Source organism: Myotis yumanensis, unplaced genomic scaffold (genome assembly GCF_028538775.1).
Source record: "Myotis yumanensis isolate MYYU_CA2020_CCGP unplaced genomic scaffold, mMyoYum1.0.hap1 SCAF_3, whole genome shotgun sequence".
NCBI classification, from domain to species: domain Eukaryota; kingdom Metazoa; phylum Chordata; class Mammalia; order Chiroptera; family Vespertilionidae; genus Myotis; species Myotis yumanensis.
In genome coordinates, this window is record NW_027223754.1 from 209336331 (window position 1) to 209360817 (window position 24487).

General features: G+C 53.2%; 1 protein-coding gene across 1 annotated transcript in view; it reads left to right on the forward strand.

Annotated features, from left to right (window-relative positions):
• The first annotated feature begins 6425 nt into the window (after window positions 1-6425).
• The window catches only part of FAM83F (family with sequence similarity 83 member F), a 32285-nt gene continuing 14223 nt past the window's right edge, over window positions 6426-24487 (forward strand). Inside the window, exon 1 of the mRNA XM_070408003.1 lies at window positions 6426-6937. Coding sequence (XP_070264104.1) covers window positions 6443-6937 — 495 coding nt within the window. The 5' untranslated portion in view covers window positions 6426-6442. The remainder of the gene's footprint in view (window positions 6938-24487) is intronic.

Below are 24487 nucleotides of genomic sequence, written 5' to 3' on the forward strand. Positions count from 1 at the left end.
CCGCTCCGGAATTCCCCGGGCCGCTGCCCTGAGGAACAACACCGACATTTAAGGGATGACTGAAGCGGACTAAGAATGAGTGACAGGGAGGGGCAGAAAAACCCAGGAAGCGGCGTGTCCAGGAAGTGGGGTGTCCAGGAAGTGGGGGCAGTCGCAAAATAGTTGGGGAGAGGAGCCCGTATGTTTCCAAAGTTGCAGATAGAACAAAGTCCCCAAGTCTGGAAGGTCTGGGAGGGCAGGAATGTGCCGAGCACATAATAGGAGCTCGATAAAGCCCTCCTGGATGAGGAGGTAAAGGCCTCAGGGAGTCTGTCCAGCAGGGGAGAAGCTCAGTGCGTTCCTTTCTCAGGCCAGTGGAGTGGGCCAGAAGTGAAAGCTGCTCGCCCTGACCGGTTTGGCTCAGTGGATAGAGCGTCAGCCTGCAGACTGAAAGGTCCCAGGTTCGATTCCAGTCAAGGGCATGTACCTTGGTTTTGGGCACATCCCCAGTGGGAGGTGTGCAGGAGGCAGCTGGTCGATGTTTCTCTCTCATTGATGTTTCTAACTCTCTATCCCTCTCCCTTCCTCTCTGTAAAAAAATCAATAAAATATATATTTTTTAAAAAGTGAAAGCTGCTCAACTATTTGGGTCCTAGGACCTCCACGCCTCCTCCTCACGGTGCCCGCTGTAGCCCCCTGCCCTCATTCTCACATCCTCTCTGGGAATAGCAGCAACGAGCACGAATTTCGCAGAAGTGTGAGAGAGCCCGCAACGTTCTATAATAGGGCTCATGACACAAGTTGCCACAGAGGGGAAAGTCAGCCCTGGGAACGTATCTAAGCGTATATGGAGAGGTGGGCTGTTTGGGGCTGCATTACCCAGATGGCCTGGGGACGAGCACAGCTACAATTACTGTGAACCACAAGGTGTCATATCTTTTTTTCTTAAATATATTTTATTGATTTTTTACAGAGAGGAAGGGAGAGAGATAGAGAGCTAGAAATATCGATGAGAGAGAAACATCGATCAGCTGCCTCCTGCACATCTCCTACTGGGGATGTGCCCGCAACCCAGGTACATGCCCTTGACCGGAATCGAACCTGGGACCCTTCAGCCCGCAGGCCGACGCTCTATCCACCGAGCCAAACCGGTTTCGGCAGGTGTCATATCTTCACTGCACACGCAGCCAGCAGGTGCCGTGGGTGAGGAAGGTGAACGAAAGCCAAGGTCCCGAGCAAGAGAGAGAGGCCCAGTTCCTGTGCCAAGGAAGGAGGAGGCGTGATTTCTCAGGAAGGCCCATCCCCTGCCCCAGGTGGCCTCCGAAGTTGGAAATGCCACAGTGAGGAGCGCCACCTCGCTCAGGGGAACTCCACACCTAAGGCAGGAGGAACCCCTGGAGAGCCAGAGGCCTCCTGGGATGTCACCTTTCATGGAATGTCCCCAGGCACCACAGGACCTGTGGCTGAAAGGAATGGTTTCCTGGCTGATAAGGCTCCTCAAGAGTCTCAGTGATGATGCACAGAGCACTCAGCTGGGTGGCAGGGTGGCAGGCCCGGGGCTCGGGCTGCCTGCGCATGTCCCGGCATTTCCACTTGCAGCGGATAACCTTGAACAGACCTCCCGGAGCCTCAGTGTATTCATCTGTAACACCGGACAGTAATCATTTTCACGGTCTACTTTACCACATCGGGGCAGTCAGATTAGATAACTGTACATGAAAATACCTCCGTAGCCTGAAACCGCTCTGCGAAGGCCACTGAGTCACTCATCAACCAGCCTTGTAAAGACAGGGTGTCTGACTCCCCACTAAACAAAGGAGCCGCCACAGCAGCTGGCTGTCATGTCTGATTCCTCTTTCGTCCCTGTTCTCAGAGACATGCGTGTTGTCTAGCACACATTAACTGCTCAAACATGTTGATGGAATAAATATGCCATTGGTATGTAAAGGGAAACATTACAGAAAGTCCGCCTGTGTTTCAATCAGACCTAAGAAAGATTTTGTCCGATGTGAACTGTCACTAAAGTATTCTACTCAGATTCTCACCTTCTGTCCTACTCCACTTTGTGCCGTATAACATTTGTGCTCCTTCAGAGCAAAACCACGTCTTCATCATTCCACAGGGGCCAGGACTTGGTCTTGATCAGAGCTGCATCCCCAGCGCCCAGAACATGCCCTTGTGCTCAGTAAGGCTCCATGAGGATATGGTGAATGAATGAATGAATGAATGAATGAATAGTTTGAAACCCATAGTATAAGGCTAAGCATTCAGCAGATGTTTGTTGAATGAACAACTTATTAAATAAGGGGAACGCTGTCTTTTACTAATGTCCATTTCCAGCGCTCTCAACACAGGCAGCAAAACAAAGTGGGTAGGAGGTCAGGGTTTGGAGTCAGGTGGTCCAGGTTCTAATCCTGGCTCTTCTTTACTAGCTGGGTAACCTAGAGTGGGCTCCTGAGCCTCTCTGGGCTTCAGTTTTTCTCACCTGTAAAATGGGGATGATAATAATTTTCCCAAGAGGGTTTTATGAATTCACTTAGAGGATACTTAAAGTATTTAGCACAGTGCCTGGCACACAGTAACTGCTGCTATTTTTTAATGACCATATCACTCTCTTAATAACCTTCAGTGGCTCCCCTCTAGCTACAGGATAAGATCTAAAGTCAAGGCCCCCACAATTTGGCCCCGATGTCCCTTTCTTCCGGTCCCTCTTACCCATACTTAACACCAACTACCCTTCACTGGCTTCCAGGCCCTCCTCTAACTAATGTATATCCGTTAGCTTGTTTCCTTTCTCACACGCCCTGTAAGGTTACACTTATTATTGCCCATATTTCACTGATGATGTGACTAAGGCTCAGAAAGGGGAAGTGGCTTCCCCAGGGACACACAGCTTATCCCAGGAAAGTGGGACTCCATTCCGGGACTCTCTGACATGAAAGTTCATGCTCCTAGCCACCGGCCTCTGAAATCCTTGCCATGCACAGTGTGAGCTATGAACCAGCACTGACAGCCCTGCCCGGGAGCTTGCTAGAAATGGAGAACCTCGGGCCCCACCTCACACCTACTGAGCCAGAATCTGAATTTTAGCATGATTCCCCAGGTGGTTGCTAAGCACAGTGAAGTTTTAGAATCACGTTAACTAGTTCAGATAGAACTAATTGAATCAAATACATGATCTCATTTAATCCCTACATCAATCTGAGAGCTCATAGGAGGTCAGAATTATGATTCCTTTTTACAGATGGGGACACCAAGGCTCTGAGGGTTAAGTACAGCCATGCGCCGCTTGACAACGGGGATGCATTCTGAGAACTGCGTCCTTGGGTGATTTTGTCATTGTGCAAACATCATAGAGCACTCGCACGAGCCTAGATGGGGCAGCCTACTACACACCTAGGCTGTATGGGTAGCCTGTTGCTCCTAGGCTACAAGCCTGTACAGCATGTGACTGTACTAAAAAAAATGAGGTTAAATCAAACACAAGAGAAAATGGTATAGTCGAGAGACAGGTAAACAAGCTGTACGAGGCTGCGGCTGGAAGAACACGGCATACTATTTTACAGCAAACTTTGTTTTGGGGTTTTTTTTATAAGTAGAAAGAGTACACTCTAAAATGACAATAAAAAAATACAGTAAATACCTAAACCAGTAATATAGTCATTTATTATCATGATCAAGTATTTTGTACTGTATATAACTGTATCGCTGTGCTTTTATACCACTGGCAGCGCAGTAGGTGTGTTTACACCAGCATCACCACAAACACATGAGTAACCCGCTGCACCACGACCTCCCCATGGCTACGACACCAGGCTACAGGAATTTTTCAGCTCATTATAATCTTATGGGACTACTGACATCCATCATTGACCAAAATGTCGCTATGAGGCCCATGGCTGTATCTTGAACTGAACCCGAGTGTACCTGATACCAGCCTGATGCTCCGACACACCCAATCTCAACTCCCTCTGCCTCGAATGTTCTCGCTCTCTCTCTCCTTTGAATTCTCATCCTTTTAGGCTCCACTTAAAATCCCTTCCTGCTGGGTGAAGCCCTTCTTACCCACATGCCATTGGATAGCTTAATTACTCCTCCCCTCAGAGTCCCCACAGCCTCCCACACAGACTTGTCTCAGCCCCAATTCATTCTCTCTTTTTTTTTAATTTATTTTTCAATTACAGTTGACATACAATATTATATTCGTTTCAGGTGTACAACAGTGATGAGACATTTAGATATCTTCCAAAGTGATCACCCTGATAGGTCTCGTACCCGTATCTGACACCATCCCTAGTTATTACAATACTAGAGGCCCAGTGCATGAATTCATGCATGGCTGGGGTCCCTCAGCCTGGCCAGCGATCAGGGCCCATTGGGGCCATCTCTCGCCCAGTCCCAATCGGGGTCGATCAGGGCCGGCCGGCCGAGGGGGAGGGACCCTGGGAGATTGGCCAGCTGCGAGAGGTTGGCTGTGGGAGTGCACTGACAACAGGGGGCAGCTCCTGTGTTGAGCGTTTGTCCCTTGGTGGTCAGTGCACATCATAGGGACCAGTCGAGCAGTTGTTCGGTCGACGGGTCATAACAGTCACTTAGGCTTTTATATAAATAGATTATTGACTATATTCTCTATGCTGTACTTTACATCCCCATGTCATTCTTTATTAAAGAAGTCTGTGCTGAGCTAGGCACATAGTAGGCCTTGAGTAAATGCTTGCTTCCAAGTCATTAGGAAACAAACTAAATGCTCTCCAGTCTAAAGATGAAAACTTGTCTATACTTACAAGTGGAGTGTTAGCAGGAGGAAGGCTTTCCAATCCCCACGAGTAGAAAAGAACATAAGCACCTCACTACTCACCACTCTGATCTTTGGGCTAACATGGAATGGCAGAACCGACTTTTAAAAAAAAAACAACTTTTAAAAATATGTGTTTTTATTGATTTTTAGAGAAAGAGAGGGATAGAGAAATAGAAACATCCATACGAGAGAAACATTATCGATCAGCTACCTCCTTCATGCCCCCTACTGGGGACTGTGCCCGTAACCCTGATATGTGCCCTGACCAGGAATTGAACCGGTGACCTCTTGGTTCATGGGTCGACACTCAACCACTGAGCCACACCAGCCAGGCAGACTGACCATTGTAACAAAATTTGCTTATATTTGAAAATCTAATCCTCACTTTATTTTAAGACCATCTCAGGAATAGTAGGAAACCTCTTCAAATTCGCTGATTTAAAATCGGGTCCCAAATCCTGTCATATCACAAGGGAAATAAAAAAGACAAAAGTGCTTTTAATGTAGTGCATTAAAAGACATAGAACCCCAAGGGCTGTTTCTCTTTACGGGGAACTTGGGCAAACCACATGTTTCTAAGCCTCAATTTCCTCATCTGTAAATGAGGGGGTTGGACTAGCTTCTAAAGCTCCTTGCAGCTCTAAGAGGCTGTGCTATAAAATGAGAGAAATGTGAACCCTTGGTTGCTATGATCTGAAAATATTTTGAATGTAGAGAATCAAATGTACAGTAGTGCTTGAGCAAAATAATATTTTAATGACTAAGAGGATTCTATTGAATCCAGTGGGAAACAGCAGAGCTGCTGCTGGGGGTGGTGGTGATGTGTGTGTGTGTGTGTGTGTGTGTGTGTGTGTGTGTGGCGTCTCATTGCGGCTTTCTTCCTTGAGCTCAAACATCTATTCTGAATCACTAATATGGTAAAAGGCCTCTGGCAGCCTATCTTGCCCAAACACACACACACACACACACTCCACTTCAAATTAAAATGGGGTGAAATTCCACCACTGCTGCTTGCTTACATCCTTGCTGCATTTGGGTGGATTTTTTAAAGAAATTTTTATCGTGGTGAAAGTGTTGAACTGACAGCTTCTGGAGGGAGGCCTCTGACCTCAGAAATGGGGCGCGTGGGCCCGGAGCTGGGGGTTTTATTATCATTTTCCTTGTGCACACTTGCCCGCCCCTTACCATCCGGTCTAGCTTCGGGGCCCCAAGCTCTCCAACGGGGAGAGGTCAGACCCGCAGCCCCAGAAGCGCCCCGGCCCAGCACGTGCTCACGTCTCCCCGCGGGGGGCTGGGGGGCTGGGGGGCAGGACCGCGCACCTGCGACGCTCTGGCTCCGCAGGAGGGTGAGCTCCCCCACCTTCCTCCCGCGAAGCGTCTGGCCGGGGAGGTGGGAGCGGGCCAGACGCCGCACGTGGGAGCTCCCGCGAGTCCCCCGGGAACCCCCCCCCCCCCCCCCCCGTCCCCCACCCAGGTCGTCGGTGCCGCTCGCGCCTGCAGAGGCGGAGGGCGAGGCCGCCCCTCCCCGCCCGACGGCCGCGCCCGCGCCCCGGCCCCGCGCCGATTGGCCGACCGCGCGGCCAGGTGAGCGCCCCGCCCCTCGGCGGCTCCAGGTGCGGCGGCGGGACCGGGGCCGCTGGCGGGCCGGGGCGGGCGGCCGGCACCATGGCCGAGTCCCAGCTGAGCTGCCTGGACGAGGCCCACGTGAACGAGCGGGTGACCGAGGCGCATGCCGCCTTCTACTACTGCGAGCGGCGGCGGGCGGCGCTGGAGGCGCTGCTGGGCGGCGGCGAGCGGGCCTACCGGGAGCGGGTCCAGCGGGAGCGGCTGCGGGACTTCCTGTCCAGCCAGGAGCGCCAGGCCCTCCTCGCCGCCTGGAGCCCCTACGAGGACCCCGCCCCCGCCGCCAGCACCAGCTCCCGGGGCAAGAGCAAGGCCAAGGCCAAGGCCCCGCCGCTGGCCTCCGCCGACCCCCGGGAGTCCCTGGCCTACTGGCCCGACCGCTCCGACACCGAAGTGCCCCCGCTGGACCTGGGCTGGACCAACAGCGGCTTTTACCGCGGCGTGAGCCAGGTCACCCTCTTCACCCACCCCCCCAAGGAGGAGAAGGCGCCCCACCTGAAGCAGGTGATCAGGCAGATGATCCAACAGGCCCAGAAGGTAGGCCCTGTCCCCGCCGTCTCGTGGGTGGGGGCCTCACACCCAGTTCCTCGGACCAGACCCCACCTTAGGGGCCAACAGGGCCCAGGACACCTCATTCACGTCCTGGGGCTGTGCTGAGGCCTCTGGAGGATGTATGTGACCGTGTTGGCAAATTATAAAGTAATGGGCAGTTGTTGGTCATTATTACAGTGTTCAGGGCACTGGCTTCCACCTGCCATGTGCTCTGGGTCCCCGTGAAGTTCCTATCCCCAGGGAAGACCCGGGACCGAGGGGGCCCTGCGGTAAAAGGGGCCACTCAGAGGTCATGGTGATACCCATGCTGCCCAAGGTTTTACAAGACATATCCCGGGCCATTTTCTCATTTGATCTTCAAAACCACGTCCGGAAGCCGGTGGTTTGACCTCCTCATGATGCTCTTAGCCTATGCTCTTAGCCTGCGGCAGAGTCAAGGTCGGCCTAGCCCAGTGGTTGGCAAACTGCGGCCCCTTGAGTGTGGCTCTTCCACAAAATACCACGTGTGGGCACGCACGTACAGTGCGATTGAAACTTCGTGGCCCATGCGCAGAAGTCGGTTTTCGGCCTGGGAGAGTCTATTTTGAAGAAGTGGCGTTAGAAGAAGTGGGGGTACGTTCGCTGAGGTCGACCCCTCAGATTGAGGATGTTTTTTAGCAAAGGCCAGCTTAGGAGAACCCTAATTAAGTTAATAACAATGTACCTACCTATATAGTTTAAGTTTAAAAAATTTGGCTCTCAAAAGAAATTTCAATCGTTGTACTGTTGATATTTGGCTCTGTTGACTAATGAGTTTGCCGACCACTGGCCTAACCCATCAGATTCACGCTCCCAACTAGAGCTCAAGCAGCCTGGAATGAATGAGGAATGTGAGCACCTACTATGTGCCTGGCTCTGTGCTGGGCATTTGGACAAGGCAGGTCGCTGGACTCGGCAGCTCAGAAAAAGCTCCCACTTATCTCATTTGCTATGCACAGGGGCCGAAAGGAAGGAATGCTTCCAGATCGCCTGATTAGAATACAGGAAGGGCCGGTAGGTTGTGGGGCAGAGAGAAGATTTTAATCTTTACTCTGTGCCCTTGGGTCGAGTTTCCAGCTAAAATATAGGATGCCCCATTAACTTTGCATTTCAGTTAAACAACAAATACTTTTTTAGTATTAGTATGCCCCACATATTGCATGGGGCATACCGACATTAAAAAGTTAATCGTCATTTATCTGAAATTCAAAGTTAATGGGGCATCCTGTTTTTTATCTACTCGGTCTGGCTCCCCTCCACAGAGATCTGCTAAGAAACACCAGCAGCCATCGGTGTCCAGTTCAGAATATACAACAGGAGTGGCTTGGGTTCCCTGTTCTAATTCAACTCAATGAATGTGGTTGAAGTTCAGTTACCTCTGGAGGCTGAATGGCCTGGGGAGGGAAGACTAACCTGGAAAGACCAGTGGGGGTTGGGGGGCGGGGCGGAAGCACCTCTTCCAGGAAGGGGTGGTGATGCAGGTAGTTGGCTAGATGGCCACCAGAAGGAAGTTAACGGTTAACTTGCTCTGTCCATACTTCCCCCCCTCTCTTTTCTACGTAATTCTTCTTTGTCTGCCTGAGCTGTCTTTGTATATTGCGTTCTGCAAAAGACAAAGGCAAGTTTGAACAGCGGAGAAAGGGCGAGGTGACTGTTTTGCGGCAGGCTGCAGCTGGGGTCAAGTCTTGTCATACTCACACGCCTCGATGTATTGGCACTCAATGTGTGTGCCAGCCACGGTGAAAATGACTTGCCTGCAGTTTCTCTTGTGATTTTCACGACAGCGAGGGGGAACTGGGTATTTTCCTTATTTTTGGATTCAGAACAGTTAAGTTACTTGCTGAAGGTCACCTAGCTAGTAAGGGGTTGAGCCAGGATCTAAACGCCGGAGTCCTTGCTCTCAACCACTGCGATACCCTGCTCTGCTGCCTGATGATGGAGCAGCAGGATTAAGCCAAAGAGCTTGAGTGGAGTTAGCCTGGTCACAACCTGGTTGCAGGTTGTATACCCCTGTTACAAGGAGAGATGAGCAAGGCCCCTGCCCACTGGGGCTTCTTGTCTCTTGCGTAGTGGAGTGTTCCTAACTCTTTAAATATTTAACAACAGAAATTTTAACCATGGTAAACTGTTCCAGTATTACACTCTGTACATATTTAACAGTAGTTATTTCCTGGGTGCATAGTGTCAGGTGCTGGCCATGGGAGGATACATTCTGTGGCCTTTGCCCTCCAAGAGTTAACACAAAGGCAGGGGGATGTGCTCAGAGCAAGAGTTTTTGAGGCTGGATGTGCTTAATCTGTGAGGGCTTCCTGAGGGAGGTGACTTGCTGAGTTAAACAGGGAGAGAGAAGAAACTGGAATGGGTAGTGTCTCTCCAGAAGACACTGAGGGGAAGGAGGGAGAGATTTTTGCTTCAAAACAGCAAGCAGCTTTGATTGGCAGAAGGGAAGAGCTGTCCTGGTGGGAGCTGAGTATTGTGTGGGGCTTGGTGTGGGGATCCTAAAACTGGGTGCAAAGCGGGTGACCACCCCCTGGGAGAAGCAGCTTCTGCCCCTGTCTGTACCCGCTCAACTCCCAGGCCCTCTGAGCCCCACTCTTCATAACTGCTGCTCACATCGGTACGGCGCCTTCTTCTCAAAGACCCTGTGAAGTAGGTAGGGCCGAGGGGTAGGCTCTGTTTCACAGGGGGGAAACTGAGGCACGGAGAAGGCCAAGGACTTGCCCAAAGGTCACATGGCTGGTGATAGACACTGAGCCCTGGCTTCTGCTCTAACAGCTACCCCTCTGACCACTGCCAGCCGCCACCCTTACCTCAACTCATCCAACTGGCAAGCAACCCTCCGTGGCCATGACTAGATCCTTCCTCCTTCCTGTCACCCCGAGGGAGGGAGTTTCTTTGTTTCCTGTGAGTCTGGCTGCTGTGAGGCCAGGTGGGGCAGACTGTGAGATGCTGTAAGTACAGAGACTGGGGGCGGGCGGCGAGAAGGGGAAAGAGAGGTACAGGACAGTGTCCAACTGTGTGCCAGAGTTTTGTCTTGTATCTCATTTAATCCTCAGAATAATCTCATGAGGTTATTCCTGAGTGATAACCAGAAACTAGGGCTCTGTGGCAACGACTTACCCACAGCTGCAGACCAGTGAGGCTTCCCAACCTGGGCCTCAGGGATGCAGAAAAGGAGCCTAAAGGAGATGCTTTGAAAATATGATCGGGATGGGGGGGGGGGGGAGGGGGCGTGGCCAGTGAGGGAACAGCCCAGCAGGTATGGAGGTGGGACCACGTGGGATGGGAGGAGGTCTTTGAGGCCGCTGTCTTATCTGCTCTCCTGGCCTCTGCAAATGTCAGGAGGCCCTCCTGGTTGCACTGGGCAGCCAACGTTCAAACATGCGGCCATGTTTACTTGTGGGGTGGGGTTTTTATCATGTTCTTTTCCCCTGGAGTTGTCTGTGTATTTTAGTGTCACTGAATGATGTCTTTTGTCTGCTTAAACTGCAGGCGGAAAGGATGCCTTCAGGGACCCAGAAATGAGTCCCTGGTGTGTCCCTGGCTGGCAGAGATGACCAGGGAGGTTGCTGCTTCTTGGGCTGCTAAGATCATTGTCACTGCCAGGGGGCGGACTTAAAGCAGGACCAGTATAGCCTGGGAAAGTCTTGGTTCTTACATGGGCAGAGCGAGAGGCTCCAACAACTCTAATTGGGATGGACTTTCGACTCTGAAGGGTAACGCACTCATTTGGTCACTGCACAGATATAGAAATATAAATTTTAATCCTCACCTGAGGATATTTTTCCATTGATTTTTAGAGAGAGGGGAGGGGGGACAGAGAGAAACATTGATGTGAGAGAGACATATTGATTGGTTACCTCCCACACGTGCCCGGGACAGGGGCTGGGGATCGAGCCTGCAACTGAGGCACGTGCCCTGGACTGGAATGGTGACCCTTCAGTCCTCGGGTCAGCACTCTCTCCAGTGAACCAAACCAGCTAGGGCTGGACAGATACTTTGCGGTCTACTGTGTGCTAAGCACGTTAGTAGAAAACAGACATAGTAAACACTCTTAAGTAGCCTACTGGTCTACTAAGCCATCATTATGATACAGTGTGATGAGCGCTTGACGAGAGGGTGTGGCAGGAGGGCCACTCACCCAGCCCCTGAATCGGGTTAGGGCAGGACCTTTGATGCTGCAACCTGTCCACAGCATGTCTGCACGCAGCAGGAAAGGTGAGATTGCATCTAGCCATGCACCCCTCCTTGTGCCCAGGCTCCCTGCTAACCCGCTGACCAGCAGCTCCCACGTGTGAGGCTGCTGGGCAGGTTTAGAGAGTATGAACTCCCTGTGCCTCACCTCTGCATTCCCAGGTCCCATTTCCTTTGAGCCTCAATCCCCTTGTCAGGCCGAGCGCTGTCTTCATTCACAGAGGAGGCCTCCGTCCGAGGCCCAGAAGGGTGGAACGACTTACCTTCAGACCAACAGCAAGATTACCCAGCTTCCCCGAGTCCCTGGTCAGGATGGCCAATAGCCCTGCAAAGACTATAAGCATAACCAGGAGGGGAGGCTGCTGGACGAGGCAGCTTTCATGAACCAGCGGACAGAGGGGCGTGGGTAGCCAGGCCCGGCCCTGCCTCACCTCTGCCTGTTGAAGGGTTTGTTCCCTTCCCCTCGGGGCCCAGTGCAGATGGCACCTCTTCCTTGGCACTTTATCGGATCTACAATCCAAAAGGGATCTTGTTGTTGTTCTCAGATGAGGCTCCCCGTTTGTGCCGCCCGTGTGCCTGGTGCACAGCTCGCTTCAGGAGAACCCCGTTCATCCCTGGGGGCTGGGAGCTTTGGAAGAGCCGAGTCGCCACCTTGTCCCTCACACCATCACCCAGAAGGGCCTGATTAGCCACACGGGCTCAGCCCAAAGAGCCCCGGGCCGTCGAGGAAGACTCCCCACAACTTCCCTGCCAGGGCCCATGGGAAGCCAATGATTTGTTTAAATGATTAGAAACTGTCTCCTATTGGCCACTGTCCCTCTCCGTCCCTCTAGAGAAGCAAGTGTCTGGAGCAGTCCCCTGTTGAACTGCACATCACCCAGGGGACCCCTTTACTCTCCAGCGTGACAAGCTGTCTGGCAGCAGAGAGAATGCTCTACACTGGGGGGTGGGGGACAGAGGGGGGTCAGAAGGATTTGGGGAAAGGCTCCAGGCAGGGGGCATGCTGGCCAGGTTAGCAGCCTTGTTAGAGATCTGGGCAGCTGATATGATGAGTGAACAGCTGGGTACACATGCCCAAGGGGCGTGGCAAAGTCTTGGAGTCAGCAGCTCACGCTGGGAGACTGAGCTTTGCAGGTGGCAGCCTTTGCCACTGGGTCGAGCCCACTGCTTCCCCCCGTTAGCCTTCATCTCATCGGCACTTTTCTCATTCAGTACATCCAACAGGTAGTACCAAGCGCCTTCTCTTGGGGACCCCATGTTGGGCATTGGATAGAAACATGAATCAGATGTAAAAATAACCAAGGGGAAAAAAGCTTACATAGAGAATTTGTTCAATGTTGCCGATTTGTGAAATCTGAGTCAGATAATACATTCATTAGCCACCTCACCACCGTGTTTGCAAGCTGGTTCCTATTCTAGACTTGCTCCTAACTCCTCCCTCCCTCCTTTCCTGATCTCTTCCTCTTCCATCTCACAGGGACAGTTGACTCTCTCTAGTCTAGAGCTTCTGAGTTGCCTTTTGAAGCCCGTGGCCTGCGGGTCCGACACATTGTCCCCTCTCCTCTGCCTAACCCTTCTTCCCGCCACAAGTGACCGTTCCACACGGGCTTTGTTTCTGGACAGTTGCAGGGTTCTTGTCCCACGGAGGCTGGTGATGGTGGTACAGCTGCAGCTCCAGGGACCCAGCCCTTCAGAGCCCTTGAGGGACCTTGCCCCGGCCTGTCCCGGCCTCCCTGCCAAGGCCCGGGGGCTTGGCTGTTAGAGACGCCTTTGTGCTCAGTCACTGATCTCAGGCGCTGCGGTTTCTGAGCCAAGGACACCCAGCCTCACCTCAGGGACAGAGGGCAGGCTCCGCGGTTGAAAGGCCCTGGTTCTGTCTGGATCTGGCCACTTACTGTGTTCCTTTGGGTAAATCACTTCCCTCTCTGAGGCTCCTGGCCTCCAGAATGGGAGGATAACACCCAGATTCCTGGATGGTTTTGAAAAGCGACAGAGGATGTGTGTGTGTGTGTGTGTGTGAAAGACACGGACGTGGACAGTAACTGCGCTTTCTCTGTCTTTTCTGGGAGCGGGGGAGGGAAGGGCAGTGGAATTTCCTCCCAGAAAGTAGGGGTGCCCAGCCAGGAGGTTAGATGGTTGGGGCAGGTGTGTTTCCTGTTTCCTGTGAGTGAGAGAGGAGCGGCGGCCTGCCCATGGCCTCCCCCTCTCTCCTCTCCCTGAATTTATCTGTTGGCCTTGATTTAGTAGTGGCGGTTTGTCAGGGCGGCTGTCTGTCTGCCTGGTTCTGCTGTCTGCGAGGCTGTGGCATCTGAATCCTCAGCCAAGGATCTGCTCTGGGATGCCCTGTGCCAAGACAAGACAGAAGGCACCCATACTCCCTGGTTCCTAAACCGGGGAGGCCCGAGGGTGTTCCCCTGGCACCATCACCCAGAAGGGCCTGACTCGTCACACAGGCTCAGCCCGAAGAGCCCCAGGGCAATCTGGGAGGACTCCCCCCAACTTGAGCTTTCCAGGGAGGGTCATGGGCCTGGAGAGACAGGCTGTTCTCTGTCTGGAGGAGAGGGAACTCGAGGCTTGATTCCTGTGAAATCTACCACTTTGGGGCCCTGAAAATGAGGGTGGGTGTTCCCCAGGGAGATGGGGCCTTAGTAAGCCAGCGCCTTCATCGTGACCTCTCTTGACACAGAGCCTGGTCTGCTGGGCAGCGGTCTCAGGAGGCCAGGCCACTGCAGGGGGAGGAGGACACAGCTGGGAACTAGAACCTGGATGTCCTTGTCCTTGCTCTGGCTGCCTCTTTCCTCACCCACTAGGTGACCTTGGGCAAATCATTTGACCTTGCTGGGCCTCCATCTCTGCATCTGGAAAGTGGGGATACTTTTTGCCTTCTCGCTTACCAGACTGCTCTGAGATGCTAGTGCAAGACTATGAGACAGCACTTTGGAAAAGATGAGTAATGGTTGCAGATAAAAGGGATTTCTATTAAGAGGGACTAACATTATTGAAAGAGAGGTGCTTCACATGTGATTTCTGTTGATTAATTCAAACCTTTCAAGAGAAGTGGGATTTTCCCGGAGGCTTAGGGAAAGCACAAGGTCATAGCACTCATAAGAGGCCAGCTGGGCTCCACGCAGGCCGAAGTCAAGGCTCTGTCCTTCTGCTACAAATGCAGGTCACCGTTGGGGGCTGCCTCCTGGGGCCACCTCTTCCCTCTAAAACTTCCAGAAACAAAATATGTCAGCCTGGCCCCGAGAAGCTCACCTGTTTGTCTGGAGACGGACAAGTACAAGGTTGCCAGCTGCTCTGACGTGTGTAGTGGGGGAGAGGCAGGGGACACTGCTTGGGGACACGGGGCAGGTGTCTCCAGGAAGCCTCCAGGGACCTGTTGTCCTCTTAACGGCCACTTTCTGGCCCAAGAATCTGTGTCCTCAATGACAAACTGAGATCTTGATGGATTCCCAGCCAGATACCCCACCCCTCCATGTTGCCGCCCCCGAGGATGCTGTCTCACCTTGGCGGTCAGATCCACCTTCCTGTTCTCAGCTGTACAAGGCAGAGCCTGTTGTGGGGCAAGCTTCCCCTGGGGGCGGAGGGAGCCGGCAGAGAACCAACAAGCCCGGGGTGGGTCCTGGCACTGTCCCACGCTCCCCCGCCCCCAGGCTGAGTCACGGGGGGGGGGGGTATCCCTGCTCTTCCCCCTCCAGCACTTCACCACAGGAGGTACACAGGGAGAGAGATACACAGGGCCATGAACAGTTCTCTCTCCCCTTCTCTGAATCTGTGGAGTCTGTGGACTTGCCCAGGGTCCCAGAATCATAGGCCTGGAAAAGGGTGTTTCTAATTATTAGTCTCTCTGGCCCAAGTTTCCCGTCTTCTGGAAACTCCTCCTGGTGTCACTGGGTGAGTGGTCATCACTCTGTTGGGCCCTTGCAGGACTGGCTGGGCACGTGGGAGGCTCCGCATGAATGTCCCTTTTGTTCTTTTTAGCAGTGAGTTAGCGGGTGGCTGGGGTGGGGGTGGGCACCTTTAGGCGAATTTTGAGGACAGACTGTGAGTGTCCTTAACTCCCCCTCCCAGGAGGGTTCCCGGATGCCTGGAGAGTCCCCGCGTTCGCTAGTTCACTCAACATGTTTTTTTCTGAGGACCTAGTATGTGCCAGGTTTCAGAAATATACAGATGAATAAAAAGTGGACCCTACTCTTCATTCTAATGGGGGAGATAAAAAGAAAATAAATGGCAGCACAGCGAGGCGGGTTAATAGCTGTTACTTATTGAGCAATTAAACTAAATGCCCGACATGTGCCAGCCCTGAAGAATAGGTATCATTAAATTTTCACAAAAATCCAGCAACTTTCCATTTTACGGATGAGGAAAGTGAGGGTCAGAGAGGATAAGGCCATTCTCGGAACCAAGTGGGAACCGAGTTGAATCTGATTCACACCAACCTCCAGGGGAGCACAGGCCCCCAGGAATGCACGGCCGGAGCAGCCAGTTTGGACGGACAGAGAGGCAGGGGCAGGAGTGTGCGAGAATGGAGGCCTGGGAACATATGGATTCACACTATTCCCCTCACTCCAACACCTTCGTTTTTGTTTTCTTTTTTGTTAAATCTCACCTAAGGATATTTTTTCCAAGGGAGGAAAGAGGGGAGGAGGGAAGGAGAGAGGGAGAGAGATACACATCGATTAGTTGCCTCCCACATGCACCCCAACCGGATCAGGGATCGAATCTGCAACCCAGGTACGTGTCCTTGACCGGGAATCGAACCCGAGACCCCTTGGTGCTCGGGCCAACAGCCTGACCACGTAGCCACACCAGCCAGGGCTCCGACACCTTCTTGGCCACCCTCCCCAACTGAGTTCCTCCCTGTGCCCTCCACCTGCCTCTGGGGAGCCCTCCCAGGTGGCATCACCTGACGGTGACCACAGAGTTATCCTGGCTGCTGCCCAGAACCTCCCAGGAAAAGTGCCAGCTGCAGTCGCCTCGCTCTGATGGATCAATCAGGAAGCTCCCTGCGGGCCCTCCCTGAGTCCCGCCTGGCTCTGCCCGTGCGTTATACAGCGCTCAGAGCTCCGGGCCAGAGCCAGCCCGGCAGCTGAGCCTAAGGACGGTTTGTGTATCTTCATTGGATTTTTTTTTAGCAGCTGATTTATCTTCCTAATTATGTTTAGCTTTAAGCTAATGTTAAAATGAGCTTGCATTAGATAATTTTTACTAATTAACACCAACTTAGTGCAGGGGAAGTCGTCCCAGAAGCAAGCCGTAGGGGAAGGGAAAAGCTGGCCTAGGATCTTAAGAAGAATTGCCACGCTCACTCCCTGGCGAACCACATATGGTTCTTCACGGCTGAATTAGTTGCCCTGCTCACGTGGGTACAGTCTGTTCTCTCTCTGTCTCTCTGGAGAGCCAGCCTGTATGCCTCCTTCAGCAACCAGGTTTAGGGTACGGGTGGGAAGAGCGACGGCCTCCTAGGGTCAGATCAGCAGGGAATGAGCGTCAGGGGTGCCCAGCAGGGAGGCGTGACCCGCGCGCAGGGCTGGGAACAGAGCCCCACACGGAGGCTACACGCCAAGGTCTGGGAGAGGAAGCGGCCTGGATGGGCAGAATTGGGCTCCAGCGGCTGCCAGTCAGCAAGGGAGCCTGGTGTTTAATGATGTCTCATTAGTGAGCCTGAAACTGTGTAACATGGCGACAGACAGCTGGGAAGCCGCAGCTGACAAAGCACAGATGCCCCGCTGGTGGGATGGGGGCAGCCTGGCCTCCAAACAGAAGAGGACCCGTTGGTCTTGGCCCCGCCCTCTGGATGGACCAGGGCCCTGGTCCATGCGGCTTCCTCAGCTCCCCAGGGGAGGACCCCTCTGCAGAGGGAGTCTGTGTGGAGCAGTTACTGCCAGTCAGGCCGGTGCAGGCAGGAAGGACGTGCACCCCTCTGCCAAGTGCTCAGACCCAGGCCTGAGCAGACCAGCATCCTGGGGAGGGCACACACTGGAGGGGCCAGGGACAGAGCAGGGTCCTGGGACAGACTCAGGGAAGAGTGGAACAGGGAAAGGGCATTCCTGTTGCCACAGGGATAGGGTGGTGACGGCAAGAGTTGGGTCATGAGGGCAGAGCCTGCTGGGCGCTTTTGGAGAACTTAGAGCAGCGGTTCTCAACCTGTGGGTCGCGACCCCTTTGGCAGTCGAACGACCCTTTCACAGGGGTCGCCTAAGACCATCCTGCATATCAGATATTTACATGACGATTCATAACAGTAGCAACATTACAGTTATGAAGTAGCAACGAAAATAATTTTATGGTTGGGTCACAACATGAACTGTATTTAAAGGGCCAGAAGGTTGAGAACCACTGACTTCGAGTGTTGATTGTCAGGGGGAGGGGAGTGGGTTGAACATACACGGAGGGTCTCCAGCCACGCTGAGCGCTTGATTCTGTGGGCAGTTGGGGGCCAGAGTGTTTGAGCAAGGGAACAACAGGCTTAGGGTTGTGTTGTTGGATCCACCTGCCCGGAGGAAGCATGATCAGGACTGTGAAACTAGTACCTCCATCAAGCTGACCCTGCGCACCTACTGTGTGCCTGGCACTTCAGGGAAGAAGGGCAGAGCCCGGCCAAGGGACAGGCATCAGACCAGATCCTGTCTAGGCATCACAGCATTTCTTTGCATCCTCAACAGAACCATGAGGCAGCCTCACTATTCAGGTGGAATCCAGAGGGGTTCAGTAGTGCCCACAATCCTACCGCCAGGGTGGGACTTTCGACTCCCAACGTCGCTGTCCCCACTGCCATATGCCTTTGGACTGTGGAGATTTGCCCCCTCCTGGTGCAGACATTGGTGATGCTTCAAATAGGGGCCTGCTGCAGCCTTATGACCAAAGAAAGTCTCTGGGTGTACCCCGGGCCCGACCCCCACCCCCAGGAGATGACTTGTTCCATCCCCCAGCCCTGCTCTGTGCTAGGGTCCCGGAGCCACCCCAGGCCATCTCTACTCTGCTGTGGGTTTCTTAGCAGGAGCTCCGGCTGCTCAGGGTGCGGGAATAGCCGCCCAGCCTTGCTCCACCATCAGCTCACCATACAGACTCTTCTTCCCTTAATTGGGCAGCCCTTCCCCTCAATTAGCGCAAGCTTGACCTTTCTGGGAGTGTAGTGTTACCCAGGCTTTAATCAGCACTCCAGGCTGGGCCTGCTGAGCGCGGTATTGAGCCAAAGGAAAACATCTCCACCTTGATGTCTGCATGGGGCGGAGCTCTGAGCTCTGCCCGTGGTTCCCCCCTCACACCGCCCCACCCCCCAGCTCTGCGCCCCTTTCTCCCCCCTCCCCCCCCCCCTGAAGGGACGGCCTTTGTTCTGGTTCCCTCTCTGAGGAGAGAGGAGGCCTTGGCATTTGCCCACTGCTCCTCACAGGCCCCGCTCTGTGCTCCTTGCGCCTCCCGCACCGTCTCACTCAGAACTCTGTCAAGGTGTCACCGCCCCGTTTTAAAATGAAGAAACTGAGGCTTAGATTAAGTGACTCGCTCCGGGCCACACCAGCAGGAAGATTTCCTGCTGCCAGAGGGTATATTCTCTTCCAAACACCGGTGGTTCAGTAACGTGTTACCAGCCAGACAGTGAGACCTCGGTTTTTGTCTTCTTGAAGGAAAAAATTCAATCAAGAGATCAAGTGCTGCAAAGCCAGCAAGAATGTATTGGCTGCAGCAAAAGCGAAACAAGGAAGGGCTCAGCACAGGAGAAGCAGCGGGTGGGCCCAGGCTGGGCCGCTCACTGGGAAGCCGGAGAAAAGGGGCCTTGGAGACCGGTCCAGGGGGTTAGCCCGGTACAAGCTGCTGCTGCCCACTGCTCCCCTGGTTGCAAGTTTTGTGGGGTCCCCCCGAGCCTGGGAGATGCACACCTGTGGGGGAAGGAGAGGGGGCAGGGGAAGGTGCTCCCCAGAGGGCCTTTTTTTTTTCCCTCAGGGTTTCTCTCTCTCTCTCTTGCAGGCGGGAATCTTAGGGGAGCTCTCAGAGGAGGGGCTTATAGAATACGCATCAGCTCTCCAGGTGTGCTCCCTCAGGGTCCTGGCCTCCACCGATTGGTTGGCACCTGGGGTCATTAGTCAGTGCAGCTGGTCCTGAGGCAGCCACGGGGTTGCTGGCCTGGCTTTGCTGCTTTCCTGGGCCTGGAGCTGAAATACAACTGAAGCCTGGATGTTATCTTTGGGGAGGAAAGGTCTGGGTGTCTAACTGCATGACCAGTGATATGAAAGGTCAGGGGGTCGAAGCCACATGACCAGTGATATGCTAGGGGAGGAAAGGTTGCCCCGGGGGCGAGGTTTTGGTTTTCCTAGTGTTGCTGGTTGCTAGGCACTCAGGGCTTTCCGCCCTGCTGACCTTCTTATCTGGCCCATCGACCTTGCTCTGCTCACGTCGGTCTAACTGCCTTGCACAAAGTCTGGTCCATCCACCACCTGCATTCAGAGCCCCCAAGGGGATGGTGCTATCAACGTGCACTTTCACCGGCCTGCAGAATCCGAACCCCGGAGCAGGAGGCCCGGTCCGCACACTCGGCAGGCACACCCCCGCCAGGCCCAGGGGAGTCTTTCCACGCTGACCTCTAAGTATATCTGTAGCCCCTGATCCCTCTTTGGGGAGCTCAGAGAAGGACATTCCACAGCTGGAGAGGCTGCCTGGCCGGCCCAGCACTGCCCTCCATGGGAACAGGAAGGACTGCTCTCTGGTCCCAATCAAACTGACTCCCCTGGGCTGCCAGGCCGATGGCTGTTCTGGGAGGCAGAAGTGGGACCAGCTTGCCCAGGTGCTGCCCTCCCGACCCCGAGGGACCGCAGGGTTGAAGGTGTGGAGTTAGCACCCTTCACCTGTAGCAAGTGAGTTTAATGGGCCCTCGTAACTGCAGAGCTTTTTCCTGGGGCGTCCGGACATGCTCTCATCTGAACCTCCCAGCAGGCATGGGAAGTAAGCAGGGTGAGCGTGGGGGGGAGGGGGTGTCAAAGTTGGGCGCCAGGCTCACATGACTCATCAGAGGGAAGGCAGGGACATGCCTCTTGGCTCCCTTTCTTTCCTCCCTAGGAAGAAGCAACCATGCCAGCACACCCCTGTGATGAGCAGGCTTGACCCATGACCTCTTGCTTTTTCCCACCACAGATCTGAGTGAGAAAGGGCTGGGTCTTTGCCGGAACAGCTACCACACCCACCCCAGTACCTACAGCTCTGCATCTGCAGAACTGGGCAAACCAGTGAGGGAGAGGGTGGTAGAGTCCAGTTCTACCAGTGCATCTTGGTTTTGTCTGACCAGAGGTGGCCTGAAGTCCTAGCCAGAGGAGGCCTGTCCCCAGAGCCTGCCGTGACCACATCGTCTGGGGGTGATAGCTCAGGACTAGTGCCAGACCCCTAGCTTTAGTCCTACCTCTGTCAAGACCCAAGTTAACCTCCAGGCTAGGCTCTACCTAAGTTTCCTCCGAGCTGGATGTCCTTCTGGAATGTTCTTGAGTGCAGGGGCCAAGTGCAGAGGGGCAGCCTGTGCCCTTCAGGTGGGCACAGCCAGGGGGCTGTGTGGGGCTGCCATGCAGCCCATGCTCCACAGACCGGCTTACACCCATCACAGAGGGGACAGCATCCTTTGGTAATCTGCACAAAGGTGCTTGCTCCGTGTGCTAGTGGCAACCCTGCCCCCTGGCCTCATGCCCTCAGTGTGGACTTCTACCCCTTGGTTAAGTACTGTTCTCACTCATGGGCTGGCTGCTCCTTCAACACCTTCGGTGGACGGGGCAGAGCAGAGAGACCAGGTCTCAGAGCTGTTGGCTCAGGTAGCAGGCCCTTCTCTGCACCCTTGAGGCAGACCTGAACTCTGCCTTCCAGCAAGACAATCCAACCGGGAATTTTGCTCAGCGTTCTTTTTTCTCTCCACCCCAGTGCCCTGTCATTATTGAAATAAAAGAGATAACTACAAAGCTACACCCATCCCCCCAAATAAAACAATAAACATGAAACAACCTCCATTTAGACATTCATTCCACAAACACGGGGAACTGACTTGGTGTTGAGATGTCCCCTGAGGGTAAAGATTCTGAGAGAAATCATGATCCCTGCCATCCAGGAGCCCACAGCCAGAAAGGGACAGAGCCATTCGGCAGATGTGACAATAAAATGTCAAGGAACTCTGTTATTTTCCTGCCATACAGTGTGGGCAGGATGCAGGGAGTCGTGAACACTGTTGGGTGGGGAGAAGTTCAGGAAGTTCTTGGCTGAGCCTTGAGATGCATGGATGTTTCACACGGGTGTGGAAGGGGTAGGAACAAGGCCCTGAACTGCCTGATATGTGTAGTGATTCTCCAGAGATGCTGGTGGGGGTGGAGGGGGTGAGATGCTGTGATTTTGCCCCCAGAAAACCTTTATTCATGTCTACAGACCCTTTTTTTTTTTTTGGTTGTCACCACTCAGGATGCTACTGGCATGCTCCTAAACAAACATCCTGCAGTGCACAGAACAGCCCCAACAGGAGGCCTCAAGAGGTCAATATTGCCAAGAAACCGTGTGTTAGGGTGACTGTAGGTCATTCTGCACCGCTGAAGACAAGGGCAGAGGTGAAATGGGACGATGAAGCCGGGGGGAGGGGAGGGGGGAGGCAGGGGGACTTTCAAATGCCAAGTTAAGCCTTTGGACCGCTCTGGATTTGAGAGGATCACTGCTGCGAAGAATGACTTGGAGCGCAGAGATGGAGTAGGAAGGGGATACTAGTGAGGAAGCTATTCCAGAGGTTCAGTAGGAAATGAGGGGCCTGAGCTAGGGCAGCAGTCCAGGGGGAACAGAAAGGAGTTGACCCAGAGAAGCTGCTGGAGCAGGTGGGACCTGCTAGACTCGATGAGGGGTTGGATTTGGACTGTGGGGAAAAGAAGGAAGAGGCCAGTGGATGTGGGTAACGGACAGGATGTTGATTTTGGAGATGCAGGGGCGGGAGGCGGTGGGGGCTGGTGAACAGGCTCTGGGGTCTAGTCGGGGTCATCTAATAAATACACCAGCGGTGCCCGTCGCTAGCTGTCTTGAGCCAAGGAGAGCATGGGGGAAGGCGGAGTCCTTCTCCTTATTATCTGATGGTAATTAAGGAGTGGAGAAAGAGAGCCTGAAAAGCTGGCAGTTTAATTAATGGTGAATGACAGGTAGAGGGGAATTCTGAGGCTCCCTGGGCCCCCCTCCCCCTCCCCTCCTCACTGCAGCAGGATATCAAAGCAGGAGATGTGAAGCTAAGCAAACACCCGGTGAGAAGTGTTACAGCATCAGAGCCTCCTTGCCAGCGCCCACAACAGCTTCTAAAGGCTCCTGCCACCTGGAATTAACCTCTCTCCTCCGAGCCGGGGCCACACATCCGTGGTACTCAGCTAAAGGACACCGTGAGCCTGCCCAGAGGAGGGGTGGCTGTTCTCTCCCGATGAAATCTGTCTCCCCCGGTTCTGAGCCGGTGACATCCTTCTTTTAAAACCCGATTCTGCACTGACACCAGGAGTGTTGAAGTCCAGTTTGGTGCGGAGGGTCACGTGACACATTAAACACCCAAGCACAGGGAGCGGGGCACTGGTTTTCCTGGGCCTGGTGCTGTGGAGCTGGATGCCAAGGAGGGTAATTATCACTTCTCCACCACAACGAGATTGCCGGAGTCGGCGAGTCAGCGAGCAATTGATTTTTTTCCTACTACAGATATTTCACTGTTTAATTGGTAGTGACACAGATGGCTGGCTCGCACCAGGGTGCCACAGACCAAGCCCGAAAACAGGGCCCTCGGATTCTCTCTCCCTCCAATTTGTGATCCTATCCCATCACAGCCTTCGCAGGTGGGGGCAGGGCAGCGGGCTCCCTGCCTGCTCTTTCCATCACAAAACAAAAGAAGCCGCCTGTGAATCCAGAAGCGCCTCCCTCAGCCAGTCAAGCAACCCCCAGCCATAGATTGAGCGTGGACTTGAAGCTGGACACTGTGGAGAGTTTGGAAATGAGCAGCTGATGGAGTCTGTCCTCAGCCAGCACTGGGGAGATAAGACATCAGGACCCTCCAGGACGGTGGGAAGCCGTGTTTGACGGAAGGAGGCCAGAAGCGTCATGTTAAAACCCTCTGTACTTAAGCCCAACCCCACCGCCATACCTACCCTGAACTGTTCCAAGCCAACTGTTGGTTCCGGATCTCAAATACAGTGCTGATCGTGAGCCGCAGTTCGTGGTCCACGGCCATCATCTGTCCATGGAGGACACCTCCCTCTTCTTTTACTTTCTCCTTCCCTAGGCAGCCACTTCCCTAGGCAGCCACCCTTAAGCATATGTCCTTGGTCATGTCTGTATCCTTGAAAAATACGCTGTGTTATTTTATTTACGCTGGTATTAGGCTATAGATCTCATCCTCCAGCATTTTAAATCAAACTCTCTGTTTTAAAGGTAACTATTCAAGTTCTGTGTGCAGAACTAGTTCATTGCTCTGTCTGCTGCGCTGTTGTGTTCATGCCTGACATTGTCCATATCCTTCTAGAAATTCACATCTAAGTTGTTGCCAACTCTTTGCTATCCTAAAGAAAGCTGCAGTGAGTATCCTTGTCCCTGTCCCCTTATAGGCCTGTGCAAAGACCCAGGAGGTTCCCCGGGTGCCGGCTGCAGTTAGACACATCCTTAAGTCCACTAAGCTCTGTTCCCTGTCCCTGGGAATAGCTACCCCAGTGTTCCCTCCCACCAGCAGTGAACGAGGGGTCCCTTTTCATTTCTTTGCTTTAATTTGAATTCTTCAGATTGCTTTATGTACTTATAAGCCATTCAGATATCTCCTCTAGGAATTGCCTATTCATATCCTTTGCCCATTTCCCTAATTAGTTTCCTGGGTTTTTTTTCTTACCAATTTGCAGAGGTCCTGGCCCTAGATGGGTAGCTCACTTGGTTAGAGCGTCTTTCATATATGCCAAGGTTGCGAGTTCAATCCTGGGTCAAGGCATATACAAGAATCAACCAATGGATGCATAAATAAATGTACAACAAATTGATCTCTCGATCTCTCTCTCTCTCTCTCTCTCACTCTCTTTCTCTCTCTTCCTCTCCCTCTCCCTTTCCCTTCCTCTCTCTCTAAAATAAAAAAAAATAATTAAAAAATTTGCAGGGATCCCTTGTATATTATTAATTCCTTTTGATCATAGATATTGCAGATATCTTCTCCCTGTCACCCTTCAGTTACCTTTGTCTATGGCATCTTTCTTTGAACAAAAAAATCCCTAGTTTGTGGAGCACGTCTTTTAAAATTTTTATTTGCCTTATGATTTGTACTTTTGGAATCTTAAGCAATCCTTTATTACCTATGTCATGAAGATATCTTAC